The sequence below is a fragment of the Salmo salar genome, chromosome 20 (assembly GCF_965601325.2).
Source record: "Salmo salar chromosome 20, fSalSal1, whole genome shotgun sequence".
In the NCBI taxonomy this organism is placed as follows: Eukaryota; Metazoa; Chordata; class Actinopteri; order Salmoniformes; family Salmonidae; genus Salmo; species Salmo salar.
Genome location: NC_138310.1, coordinates 17,755,031 through 17,768,592, shown reverse-complemented (window position 1 = coordinate 17,768,592; position 13,562 = coordinate 17,755,031). Strand labels below are relative to the sequence as shown.

Below are 13,562 nucleotides of genomic sequence, written 5' to 3'. Positions count from 1 at the left end.
TCAAACGGCTCAAGGGTCAGTATTTTGTTATTACCAATGCACAGTGGACAGTGCATTATATTGAATTTTATTAGACAAGAGCTGAATAACATCCTGTATAAGGGTTTGACTGTTTCTCTGCTGTGTTCCTCACAGAGAGAAGCAGGGCCAGCTGGACCACTTGGCTGTAAAGGGGGCCCCGGTATGTGTCTGTTTTATTTTTGTCATTGATTCTTCCTTTTTTCTTTTAGACATTTCATTAAAGTGAATTAACCATGCCAACCGGTCATTCTTCACGTATTGTTCTTCTCATAGGGTCCCATAGGATTGTCAGGAAAGAGAGGCTCTCCTGGTCTTCGAGGAATCCAAGTAGGACAGGCCAGCTAACTTGCACAGCAAATACACAGGCTCTGTGTCTTTCATTTTCACTTAGTCATTATGAGTTTCGATTTACTGAGTCAAGTAAATAGGTGAAATTATGTTATTATAGATAGTCATTTTCAGTTGATACAATAATAGCACTGGTGGAAATCTCAATGTTCTCGCCAGCTCCATCAGACATTGGAGGTTTCTTGTTGTGTTTTCCTGGTATTTTCTTAGTAATTGTCCAGTTAAGTCTGGGGCTGCCTGTTTAGTATTTGGCATGGTCTAGTCCCAATGACTGTTCCTGCACACCCACCGCTGGCTCCTGGCAAGCAGAGTAAGACAGGGGTGTAGAGGTGAAAATCCATTTTAAATATCCATCTCCTGGCTAGTCTCAGTCTAGCGAAACATTAGCCATATCCAGTTGGCCTCATGAAAAAACAGAACCATGTGATTCAGGTCCTGGGACAGGCTTTATAATCATATATTTTTTTTTGTCATATTTTATTTAACCTTTATTTAACTAGGCAAGTCAGTTAAGAACAAATTCTTATTTACAATGACGGCCTACCAAAAATCCTCCTGCGGGGACGGGATTAATAATAAAAATATAGGAGAAAATTGTTCAGTATTGCAATCATGCGATCATGTTGTATGATTTAGATGTACTGTATTATCTATTTATAACAGGCTCTGACATACACAATGTGTATGCATACAATTGCATACATCATAAGTCAACTTTTTTGTTTGTTGCTGAAACAGTATTGAATGTTGTCATGTATTTTGTTCTCAGGGACATCCGGTGATGGATGGTCTTCCGGGTCAAAAAGGTGACAGGGTATGTTCAGCTACGTTAGTTTAATTCAATGAATCTCTTGTCAAAAGTCACATAGGCCCAGCCATAAATCAACCGCTACCTCTATTCCCTTACACACTTGTTGATGGCACCTGGTAGGGAGTTGGTTTAGTCTGTCTCAAATTTGTCATATTGTGTGTGGTAAATTAAATTGATTAATTTCAAATTCTATTTGATTATATATATTTCTATTTCTCTAAAGGGTGAAGTGGGGCCCACAGGCATGAAGGGATTGCCAGGTCTTGAAGGGCCCATGGTGAGTCCTTTGTGGATGAGCTACATGTTACTCTAGATTTTCATTTGGAGACATGTGGCTGAAAAAAAATTGGATAAAAGACACACAATAGACATTCTGCATGGCATAATCAACTTGCCAATGTCGACTATCATAGATGTATAAGATAGGATTCCCCAGTGTCTCCTTGGAAATTGTAGTAGCAGTGGGAAGTGGGTGGGATGGGTGGGGGGCACACGCCTCGGGGGTCCATGAGCATGCCCCCCCGGGAGATGTTTTTTGTTTTTTGTATTCTTCCAGACTTGTTATTTATTTTCTTTTTTGGGGGGTTGGGGGCCCCCTAATGCTCGTATGAGCTATAAAACATATTTTATATTTTTCTCTCTGCCTCATGGCAAAATGTGTAAAATAGCAGGAAATTTGCTTTAAAACAGCAACATTTTCTCTCAGCCTCATGGCAAATTGTCTAGAATAGCATGAGATTAGCTATGAAACTGGACTATGAAACATTATATATTTTGGGGGGGGCCTTGCACAGACCCTGTGAGGGGTCCTCGCGAAACTGCGCAAAGCCACTGGTTGATACTTGACTAGGGGAGGGTTGAGTGTTGAAGAGGAGAGGTGAGACTAGTGCAGGGTTGAGACTTGACTAGGTGAGGGTGAGGTCTGAGGAGGAGAAATGGCGAAGTTCCTAATATGTCTTCCGTAAAGTGACTGACACTGTCTTGAGGACGGTGCGCTGTGTTTTGTGTGCAGACAGGTTTGGCTGCCACAGTGGCACAAAGAGCTACATTAACTTTAGAATGGTGTTGTGCCTGGATAGATGATCGATTTACTAAGGAAAAGCGAATGCACATAACAAACTTTTTTGAAAACAGATTCTAAGAGTTGTTTTGAAACTGGGTCATCAGAATAAAAAGGTTTATTCGCCAGCTTCGTTGTTTGACTTATGGCCACACGCCAGCAATAAAGAGTTCTTGACGGAGTTCTTGAAAATCACAAATCTCCATGTTGCTTGCATCTGAAGGCCTCCTCTGGCTTTCATAAAGAAACATGTGAGTTGACTTCTCACCCATTTTGCAACTCTGCCAGCTGGTGTTTCACTCACTCCGGGTGTTAGTTCAAGCTCCATAACAACAGAAATGTAAAACCTCTTTTGGAAATGCCAATCTATTTTACAGGGGTTTCCCTACTGGAATGTGGTCATGCCTATATTTACTCTAAACATATTATATAGTAAAAGGGTCATAATTATATCTCAGTAAAAATGATGGGCCTGCCATCAGATGTAGCTAGATACACCGGGATACATTGTTATGAATCTAAAGCACCTGTGTGACCTTATGAGGGAAACAAATCCACATTTCACTATCTCTCTCTACCACCTCTCCTCTCTCTGTCTATATCTGTCTGTCTTTTAGGGGACTGCTGGAATTCCAGGTCTGAAGGGGGCTCCAGGTGGCACAGTAAGATGTATAGATTTATCATCTTGTTTATTAAACAGAAGTGGCATCATTAGAGAGGAGTGATGTTTTATTTTATGATTCCTATCTGATCAGATCTGACTTTTCCTGTAGGGCTTCAGAGGACTAGATGGAGACAAAGGAGATGCTGGACCCAAAAGAGACAAGGTAAGGACTTGATTATGGGTTTGGGAAGCAGTAGTAAATTAATCGGGACGATCACAAAGGTCATATTCATGAAGCTCTTGTAACATGTTTTTCTGAAAACAAGAATTTGCATATCATATGGTGTTTTGATACCGTTAGTGTTTCTTTCCTCAGAGTTCTGTTGCTGCGTCAGGGATCCAAGGCCATCAGGGTGAGAGGGGTCAGAGTGGCCTCTCAGGGCTTCCTGGTCTCAGAGGTCAAGCTGGTGCCCAAGGCATCCAGGTAAACATCAGGATCACACCTGCAATTCACAGCCTTTATTAACATAATAACACTCTGCCTATCCTCCTCCTGTACCTCATTTGCTGTTACATACTGATGCACGGAGAAGACGGAGAGGTCGGCCTCCAGGGAGTGGTTGGAAAGGAAGGGTCAAAGGTCAGGAGAGTTTATTGCAATCTAGTGGAGTGATTAGACTTAGAATGGCTTTTCCTGGAGGGAACTTCCTTTCCCGAGAGCTCTAACTAGTGCTGTTAGAGCTCTCCTCTGTTCTAGTCTAAATGCACCTGCATTAAATTAGCCAATATTGTATGATCAGCTTCCCAAAGATTGTATTTAGTCTCATAGAGTTTGAATACAGTACAATACTGACTGAGATTTTGATGCAAAACCAAGCTATATCATGCCATGTTCATATACATTTGCATCACGTCATATCTTACAGACTGAAAGTCTTGATTTTGAATGTCTCTCTTTGTTTGCTCCTAAGGACCACAGGGAAGCTCCAGGCCGCAATGGGAAGTCGGGACCTAAAGGACCCAGGGTAACTGTCTCCTGTGTCATCTAATACAGGGCTTTTCAAACTTTTCTTGTCAAAGCCAAATCGGCGACCCAGGGACCCCCATCATATGTTAGAAAAAATGTTAAATCACGTGTTCTCTTATAATAAGGTGAATGATAATGGTAAGTAGAAGTAATCAACATTTTAAAATTAATAGTTTTGACAGTTTCATTATTTTGACCTCCCCACAGTCCGTTGACATAGTCTATTCGCTAGAAAGATATCTTGGTGGTGAGAAGATTTTGCCGTTTTTAAGCTAATTTCCAGCAGTCTACACCGTTTGGTATGGAGCTGAGAGACAATTTAGCCGTTTTAAAGCTAATTTCTTGCAATTGTATGCATTTTACTATGGCTAATGCTGTGTTCCTCTGTTCAGACTTTATATAAAAACCAATGGCCATGTGCCTTGAATGCCTGGTTTTAGGAGAAAAAAATTAAACTAATAAAATATATAGTTCACTATCTTTTCTGCATGCTTTCTAGCCCTTTACACTCCTACCCATATATGGGTTGAAAATTGCAGATTTGGGCACTGAGAAGCACCTAAATTAGAACGCAGTAGCTGTACAGAAGTATGCTATAAATGATGTCAGACGTCACTCTCTGTGCATCACATTGCTGTATGGGTTTTGACTGACAGCTGTTCTGAACTTGAGCACCTCACGCAACAAGTAGTTGCCTCCATCCCTCCCTTCTAACAGGGCAACTTTTGCACGTTTTTTGTTGTCCGAGTTAGGAAAATGCTGTAAATTAAAAGGACTAGATATATTTAGAAAGATGCGACGTTGAGAATTATTATAAATACCACTTTGATGTTATACAAGCAAGCCAAAACCCTGTTAGTCCAAATGTGCATTTCACATTTCCATATCATAAAACTTATGTAGTACAGTGTCAACGTTTATGATCACTATGTTTGATGTACAGTTACAAGATGACATGGCTTCATACCCTGAGTTGTTCAGAACAGAAAGTGTTTCTGTGTTTCTCTATTGTGTAGAAAATGAGCTGTGGACATTGCATCTGAATGCACTCATGACTCCATTCTATGATCACCAAAATTACTATCTGTTTCTCTGAACTGCCCTGTGAAAGTCTTACACTGTAAGATCATATTTTATAACTTTGCTAGTCATTTTGGCAATAGAACAACCTTTCAAATGATGCCCACCTGTCAAAGAATATGATTTATAATGAAACGTTTTTGGATTGCGTAAACAACAACAGTAATTGTGTGATGGCAGGGCTGTGTTCCAAACAAAACAACTACAAGTGTGTTCGCTCTAGTTCCTCAACGCCACAGCTAGGAGAGCTCTAAAAACACCTAGTTGAAGACTCTTCTTTGAGTCATCAAAGTACATTGAAATGACTTACACACTTTGGAGAGGTGTGGCCCCTTGGAGACACCAGTTAGTCCTCTCACTCAAACCCTTGTAATATGTTTGTCTTATGTTGCACCTACCCCACATTTTCAAGGAAGAATCTTAGCATGTTACTGAATGTATCCAGTGTATTTTCCGATTATGTTGTCAACAAATGTGGCGAAAAGTAAATGTAAAATCTAAAACACAGTGTAACGTTTGAATTCAGTCTTGTCAGGTGAACAGTTGTGTCCTCACCTTTGGTCTAATAATTTCCCCATAAACTCCAAACTGTTCACTTTCAATTACTACCATGCTTATTCTTTTCATATTTACTCTCTAAGAAACACTGAAGTTGACACTGAAACAGTTTTTCCATCCCGAAAATTGCCACTTCGGTTGGTAGAGTCAGATGAACAGGAGAACAGCTACCATGCTAACTGTTCTTGTAAACTTAGTCATTGCGCTAACACTAGTTAGCATTGGCTTGTGAAACTACCTCTAACTTCCTTAATTCTGGACACAGAGACATAAAAAGTGTATCCATGATGGTATTCTGTTACAGCTAGTGATATTCAGAAAATAAAAATGTTTTACATAAAAACATCCCCCCAAATATATATATTTTAAGAACAATTTATAATAATTCGCAGACCCCCGTTTGAAAACCCCTGATCTAATAGAACATCTTTGTAGATAAAAGACTATGCCCTCTTCTGAAGGAGGTTGTTGGGGGATTCATCACATTTTCCCTCTGATGTCTTCTCTTTCCAGGGCCGTAGTGAACAGCCTGGTCTTTTTGGTATACCTGGAATCCCGGTAAGGGAAGAGTACTCAATCTCATATGAATATTACCTGACAGACATTGGGACTGAGGGAGCAGAAGGAAAGCCTGGTACACAGGTTCCCATTTTATACATTTGAATATTTTAATTTCACTTATTATGATTTTCAACTGACTCCTTAATTGTCTAGTGGACATTTCCAATATAGTTCATTGAACAGGTACAAGCTCAGCTAGTTCAACCAACCATTATTGATAAATAGCCTAAAAACTCAAATAAATGTGAGTAAAAGTTACATTCTGTGTATACAAATGAATGTATGACATGATAAAAGAGAATATGTGTAATGTGTGATTGACAGGGTGCTCCTGGCTCTGCTGGCATTCCTGCATCTAAAGGAGACAGAGTGAGTCATATTCCTGTAACCAATCAGCTCTAAACAAGAAGAGGTCAACAGTAAAAAGGATAAAAACACAAAAGGCTCAATCATCACTAAACTCTCATAAACCTGAGCAATAAAGAGAGGAAGTGTGAGTTGTTGATTGGTTAGAAAAGATATCAGATGATCCTAGACACAGATGTAATCACCCGCCTGTGGGCCTGTGGTGGCCAGTGCTGTTACAGCTCTCTTTATAGGAGCACGTAAATGTCAGACAAGGGGGTTCGTAGGCTGAGTCAGTCAGTGTCCTTGTAAGACACATTCAGCATTGCACAACCAAGGATGAGCTGGGGTCATCAACACTGCTTTGTAAAGTATTGATACGTGATGCTACTAGGGCACATTGCATTAGGGTGTTGATATGTTGCTACAGGGATGTATATTCAACAGTCAATGTGTCTTTAACCTTCCTTGTCTCTGTCATAAATCCAGGGATTCTCAGGCCTGGGCGGAGAGCCAGGACAAGCAGGTCCCCCAGGCACTCCAGTATGTCCAACAAAAAATATCACTCACCTACAGGATCATTGTTGAATCTGCACATTCTGTCACCACCCTCAACTCCTACTCATCCTTACCTTCTGTTTGTATCTATTTTGTGATTTTAACAGGGTCCTGCAGGAAAGCCTGGACAAGACGGCAGTTCTGGGCCACCTGGTGATAAGGTTAGTACTGTAGGCCAAAAGCCTCTGACACAAAAATAAATATTACCAACATTTCTCAACGTAAATGAGTCTCTCTCTGTTCTTTAGGGCTTCACAGGGAAAGTTGGCATGGAGGGTCCCCAAGGGCCAGTGGGCATGTATGTAAGTGTTACAGTGGGGCAAAAAAGTATTTAGTCAGCCACCAATTGTGCAAGTTCTCCCACTTAAAAAGATGAGAGGCCTGTAATTTTCATCATAGGTACACTTCAACTATGACAGACAAAATGAGAAAAAAAAATCCCGAAAATCACATTGTAGGATTTTTAATGAATTTATTTGCAAATTATGGTGGAAAATAAGTATTTGGTCAATAACAAAAGTTTATCTCAATACTTTGTTATATACCCTTTGTTGGCAATGACACAGGTCAAACGTTTTCTGTAAGTCTTCACAAGGTTTTCACACACTGTTGCTGGTATTTTGGCCCATTCCTCCATGCAGATCTCCTCTAGAGCAGTGATGTTTTGGGGCTGTCGTTGGGCAACACGGACTTTCAACTCCCTCCAAAGATTTTCTATGGGGTTGAGATCTGGAGACTGGCTAGGCCACTCCAGGACCTTGAAATGCTTCTTACGAAGCCACTCCTTCGTTGCCCGGGTGGTGTGTTTGGGATCATTGTCATGCTGAATGACCCAGCCACGTTTCATCCTCAATGCCCTTGCTGATGGAAGGAGGTTTTCACTCAAAATCTCATGATACATGGCCCCATTCATTCTTTCCTTTACACGGATCAGTCGTCCTGGTCCCTTTGCAGAAAAATAGCCCCAAAGCATGATATTTCCACCCCCATGCTTCACAGTAGGTATGGTGTTCTTTGGATGCAACTCAGCATTCTTTGTCCTCCAAACACGACGAGTTGAGTTTTTACCAAAAAGTTTTATTTTGGTTTCATCTGACCATATGACATTCTCCCAATCCTCTTCTGGATCATCCAAATGCTCTCTAGCAAACTTCAGACGGGCCTGGACATGTACTGGCTCAAGCAGGGGGACACATCTGGCACTGCAGGATTTGAGTCCCTGGCGGCGTAGTGTGTTACTGATGGTAGGCTTTGTTACTTTGGTCCCAGCTCTCTGCAGGTCATTCACTAGGTCCCCCCGTGTGGTTCTGGGATTTTTGCTCACCGTTCTTGTGATCATTTTGACCCCACGGGGTGAGATCTTGCATGGAGCCCCAGATCAAGGGAGATTATCAGTGGTCTTGTATGTCTTCCATTTCCTAATAATTGCTCCCACAGTTGATTTCTTCAAACCAAGCTGCTTACCTATTGCAGATTCAGTCTTCCCAGCCTGGTGCAGGTCTACAATTTTGTTTCTGGTGTCCTTTGACAGCTCTTTGGTCTTGGCCATAGTGGAGTTTGGAGTGTGACTGTTTGAGGTTGTGGACAGGTGTATTTTATACTGATAACAAGTTCAAACAGGTGCCATTAATACAGGTAACGAGTGGAGGACAGAGGAGCCTCTTAAAGAAGAAGTTACAGGTCTGTGAGAGCCAGAAATCTTGCTTTTTTGTAGGTGACCAAATACTTATTTTCCACCATCATTTGCAAATAAATTCATTAAAAATCCTACAATGTGATTTTCTGGATTTTTTTTCTTCTAATTTTGTCTGTCATAGTTGATGTGTACCTGTGATGAAATTACAGGCCTCTCTCATCTTTTTAAGTGGGAGAACTTGCACAATTGGTGGCTGACTAAATACTTTTTTGGCCCACTGTACCTGTCCACCCCCAAAAGGTGTTCTAGTGGGATTACCAGCCTACGTTTCATTTATCTTAATGTGTTTAGAAAAGTATTTTTATAATACCGCTGTGAGATCATGCTCTGTAAGTGTTACTGTAATCTTTTATTTTTCAAAACAATGTGTAAAAGATGTTTGAATCAATTAATATAATCTCAGTGTAGTGGTACCTACCTACTACTGCCAACAACCAACTTTGGGTGGACCGATTGTAATTGTGGAAACCCATTCCTTGTACAGGGCTACTCAGGAGCAGTGGGTTTAACTGGGAGACCTGGTCATTTTGGAGAGAGGGTAAGAACCCCTACAGTTCTACAGAATGTTAGCATTGGTATGTTAGTAATAATGGCTGTTCGTTTGCATGAATGCCACCTGTCTGTCTGTCTGTCTGTCTACCCCAAGCGAGAACCTGGTGTGAGAGGCCCCGCTGGTATCCCTGGGAAGAGTGGACCACCGGTAAGTACACTGTACTGACATTCACATTGTGGAGAGAATAGTCTAAACTGATACTGGTGTAAATTGATACATAGGGGATGATTTTGAGCTGTCTTACAGGGATTGAAGGCACCTCATAGGGAGAGAGGGCCAAATTGACCTCGGGTGAGGAAACGTTAGTCCTTCAAAGCTCTTCACTCATTTGATGTTTCAGACATACTGGCTGAGTTGTTCTTCTGTGTACACAACCTGTGATTGTGATTTCTCTAGTTTGTCTTCCTTAGGGCCGTCAAGGAGAGACTGGACACAATGGCATACAGGGATCACCCGTGAGTAGCACTTTTAAATCATATCATTGTCTTCGGCAGGTAGCCTGGCTGTTAGAGCATTGGGCCAGTAACTGAAAAGTCACTGGTTGGAAATACCTGAGCTGATAAGGTGAAAAATCTTCTGATTTGCCCTTGAGCAAGGCACTTAACCCTAATTTGCTCCAGGGGCGCCATACTATTATGGCTGACCCTGTAAAACAACACATTTCACTGCACAGATCCAGTGTACGTGCTCATGGATGGCACCTTGACAACTGACGATTTGGTAATTTGAAGTGTTTACTACAGAAGTTGATTGGGTGTAACTGGTTTTAGGGTCCTCTAGGCCTCCCAGGGCTAGAGGGCAGGACAGGAAAGCCAGGCCCTTCAGGAAGCCAGGGGCTTGTGGGGGCACAGGGGTCAGCTGGGCCCATCGGATTACCAGTGAGTGGGTACTTTTCAACATTCTCCTTGTTTCATCCCAATGAAAAATGTATAATTGACAGGCCTTTCTGTATAGCATTCTTGTACCAAGTTGAAACATTTTTTTTTTTCAATGTTGATTATATATTTTTTAATGAACATCACAGACATGAAACGGTATTATCAATGTACAGTCACTTTTGCGTCTGGTAATGTATTTTATTTACTGTATCCAGGGCACTCCTGGGATGGATGGTGTGATGGGGCAGGTTGGAGAAAAGGAGAACAGGTGAGTGCAATGTCAGCCCTAGCTCATGTCTTTTTTTTGTTTTTCAACGATAGATTGGAAGGAATAGAGCATGAATCATGACAGTCACTATTGCATTGAGTGATACACTGTTGTCTGTTTAGGGAGCAGCAGGGCCTGTTGGGGACAGTGGGATATCTGGACTGGACAGACAGCAGGTGGGCAGCAGTGGATCTGGGTGTCTGTTCTTAGATGTACCATCCACCTTCAATATGACTGGTATTGTATGATATGCCACTTTCCAAGGTGGTAAGTGTGGCATATCTTGCAATTGTACTATTATGGCTGACATTGATGACCATGTTTTATATTATCCTGCCCCCCAGGGTCCCCCAGGAACAGTTGGTGAGGAGGGGCTGTCTGGGGAAAAGGGGGAACAGGTCAATAACTGGGTTTCATCCCTTTTACACTAGTTCAGTTAAAATGTGTTAATAAAATCTCTTCCTACTCTGTCCCCACCTCTCTGACTCAATCTCTGTTGCTGTGAGGCAGGGTGCTCCAGGTCTCTTTGGAAAGCCAGGGCCCAAGGGACTCCAGGGAGAGCCAGGGCCACAGGGCTCCCAGGGGCTGCAGGGGGAGCCTGGGCCAAGGGGCAAAGAGGTCAGCTGTCTACCAAGCTCATCTACACGCACAGGCTGCCATGATCAGGTTGGAATGTGGTTTCATGGTGTTCTGTGATTGTCTGTTGCAGGGAGAGATGGGAGGTTTCGGCAACAGAGGAGACCCTAGTCCTAAATGACTTAAGGTAATGGAATGAACAGAATCTACATGTATGCTTAATGTGCGGTCCCATATGTACTGCCTGGTAAGATTTTCTGAAGCCTTCAAAATCATTTAATCGCTCTTCAAATCCCATAGAATATCTTTAAGTTGTTGTTTTTTCTCTACAGGGGGCAATAGGACCTTGTGGATTCCCTGGGTTGGAGGGGCCCTCAGGAGCTCTTGGGGACAATGGGAAAAGAGGAGTGAAAGGAGGGAAGGGCCATGTAGGACTACGAGTGAGTGACTAATAAAGTGTATTTTATCCTAATAATTACTGATTTACTGATATATTGTAGATGATCTATGTGATATGTAGATTTGGAACTACAGCAGTGTTTGGTTTCTGTTTGTCAGGGCCAGGTGGGGTTGATGGGTGAAGCTGGACCGTTGGGTTTGTCTGGATTGGAAGTAGGTTTGAAGTAGACTGGGTTGCTTTAAAGACAAAACCCATATTGGTTTGGAAAACTGTTATTACTCAGTACTCGCAATGTCTGTAATGGCTTTGTAGAATACTCTGTCAACCTGTTCTTGTTACAGGGTGTTCCAGGTCCTTTTGGATTGGCTGGCGCTTATGGACCACAAGGGCAGAAGGTATGATGTAGTAATGATGGAAGACAAGGGCCTTACGTAAGTTATTTTTAGTAACCATATAATTTGATTCGTTTTGGAAATGCTGTGCTCTCTTTTCAATGCCAGGTGGTTAGCTGTACGACTCAATCACTGTGTCCCCAAAACTCAGGAAATAACTACCCTTGTTTCTATATATGTCTTTCTCTGTTTCTCTAAGAACACCTGGCATAGAAGGAGATAAGGGTGAAATGGGTGAACCAGGAGTAGAGGTAAATATGAAGCAGCAACAGGGTGACCATATGATTCAAGAAGTACAGCACTTTGAACCATATGTTCCTAGAAGCTCATTCTATGTGAGACTAATGTCTTTCCCCTGAACTTGCAGGGAGAGAAAGGGGAGATGGGACGGACAGGCCCTCCTGGAGCTCAGGGGCTGAAGGTACTCTCATTTATCCCAAGAAGCGTATTACAAATGACTCAGATGTACTGTGCATGAATTGATCTATTTAGAGTCACTACAGATACATTTTGCCTCCATCATTCCCATGTTCATATCCCTATACATTTCCTGTATTCAATGATGGACACAGCTCCATGATGTATTGAGTCAGTTGAGTGTCTGTTTCAGGGGACACAAGGCCCTTTGGGAGAGCCAGGGAGCGATGGCCTAAAAGGAGAACAGGTGAGATGTACTATCTGTCTGTCTATTTGGTCTTACTCTGAAAGCTTGACTCAGTGTTTTCTGTTAAGTATGCAACATTAATCATTGCTATTGAGTTGTATTGACTGTGATTTGTCTTCTGTCTTTGTAGGGAGACATTGGTCCTCATGGGGGGTGGGTGACCCCACGTCTAACTAGACTTCCTGTAAGTTGTCCTTTTTCAGTGATATGCTATTCCTATTTGCTTTACTTTTCTTAAAATAAAGTAGGATTTTTATACAGAGAATAATTAAATTCTAACGTGATTCCTTTTCTCTTTCTATAGGGTTTCTTTGGAGAAACGGTATATTACTCTAAATACAAATATCCGCATGTGTTACGTTTTCTTTATGCATACCTTTATGTGTTCTGTACGTGTATTATGTGGAGATTGGTGGATTGACTAAGGGCACTGACTAAATGGGCTATTTACCTAAATATCAGGGTCTAAAAGGATTTGCCGGAAAATCAGGTCATGTTGGAGTGAGAGGCCTGCCTGTGAGTATGACCTTCCTCACGTCACACCACAGTACCAGCTGCATTACATCTCTTTAATGAAATAAAAATGATTCCTGACCCAATCTACATTTTAGTAATTTAGTAGACATGCGTATCCGGAGCGACTAACAGTTAGTGCATTCATCTTAAGATAGCTAGGTGGGATAACCACATATCACAGTCATAGTAAGGTTCAGAGAGGGGCAGGGACTCTGCAGGGACTCTGCTGTCCTAGCATCAGGGTAAGCTGGTTCCACCATTGGGGTGCCAGGATAGAGAAGAACATTGACTGGGCTAACCGGGAGCTGACCTCTTGTGGCAGAATGGAGTGCTCGGGTTGGGATGTAGGGTTTGAGCATAGCCTGAAGGTAGGAAGCATCCCGGGGCAGTGAGTTTAACTTATATATTGTGCTTGTTTTTCCTTTTTTATATCAGGGCCTTCCTGGACCTCCTGGCCCCCCTGGAACCTCTCTGAACCTTACTCTGGCACAGCTCAAGGCAAGTTGTTGGTAATCTGTCAAAGCAAATCCAAATACTTCATTTCAGTTTGGAACTCAAATGCATTTTTGCCCTATTCAGCCATGACTATTTATCTTACAACAACTCCTTGTCGTCGTCCCCCCCCCGTCCCCCCCCCGTCCCCCCC

General features: G+C 42.1%; 1 protein-coding gene across 6 annotated transcripts; it reads left to right on the top strand.

Moving 5' to 3' along the window:
• Positions 1-1,402: 1,402 nt before the first annotated feature.
• On the top strand, positions 1,403-13,526 carry LOC106580003 (uncharacterized). Of its 6 annotated transcripts, none has more exons than XM_082966244.1 (28): positions 1,403-1,457; positions 2,858-2,902; positions 3,014-3,067; positions 3,221-3,484; positions 3,816-3,869; positions 6,023-6,067; positions 6,395-6,439; positions 6,905-6,958; positions 7,081-7,134; positions 7,222-7,275; positions 9,154-9,207; positions 9,316-9,369; positions 9,469-9,513; positions 9,633-9,677; positions 9,993-10,100; positions 10,316-10,368; positions 10,491-10,544; positions 10,713-10,766; positions 10,879-10,986; positions 11,078-11,131; positions 11,277-11,384; positions 11,503-11,556; positions 11,686-11,987; positions 12,104-12,157; positions 12,347-12,400; positions 12,531-12,584; positions 12,705-12,722; positions 12,863-12,913. In XM_082966244.1, exons 4-13 carry the CDS (start codon positions 3,425-3,427, stop codon positions 9,505-9,507), a joined length of 513 nt encoding a protein of 170 aa, XP_082822370.1. In that variant the 5' UTR covers positions 1,403-1,457; positions 2,858-2,902; positions 3,014-3,067; positions 3,221-3,424; the 3' UTR covers positions 9,508-9,513; positions 9,633-9,677; positions 9,993-10,100; positions 10,316-10,368; positions 10,491-10,544; positions 10,713-10,766; positions 10,879-10,986; positions 11,078-11,131; positions 11,277-11,384; positions 11,503-11,556; positions 11,686-11,987; positions 12,104-12,157; positions 12,347-12,400; positions 12,531-12,584; positions 12,705-12,722; positions 12,863-12,913. The 6 variants fall into 6 exon arrangements, with proteins under 6 accessions (XP_082822370.1, XP_082822371.1, XP_082822368.1 ...); XM_082966245.1 differs by having other exon boundaries at positions 9,993-10,104; XM_082966242.1 differs by having other exon boundaries at positions 9,154-9,369.
• Positions 13,527-13,562: the final 36 nt, after the last annotated feature.

Bases quoted from the DNA above. Each gene is read 5' to 3' on its own strand.
- LOC106580003 (XM_082966242.1), top strand. From the start codon at position 3,425: ATGCACGGAGAAGACGGAGAGGTCGGCCTCCAGGGAGTGGTTGGAAAG. The intron at 6,440-6,904 runs GTGAGTCATATT...TCATAAATCCAG, and splicing joins CTGCATCTAAAGGAGACAGA to GGATTCTCAGGCCTGGGCGG. The intron at 7,135-7,221 runs GTTAGTACTGTA...TCTGTTCTTTAG, and splicing joins CTGGGCCACCTGGTGATAAG to GGCTTCACAGGGAAAGTTGG.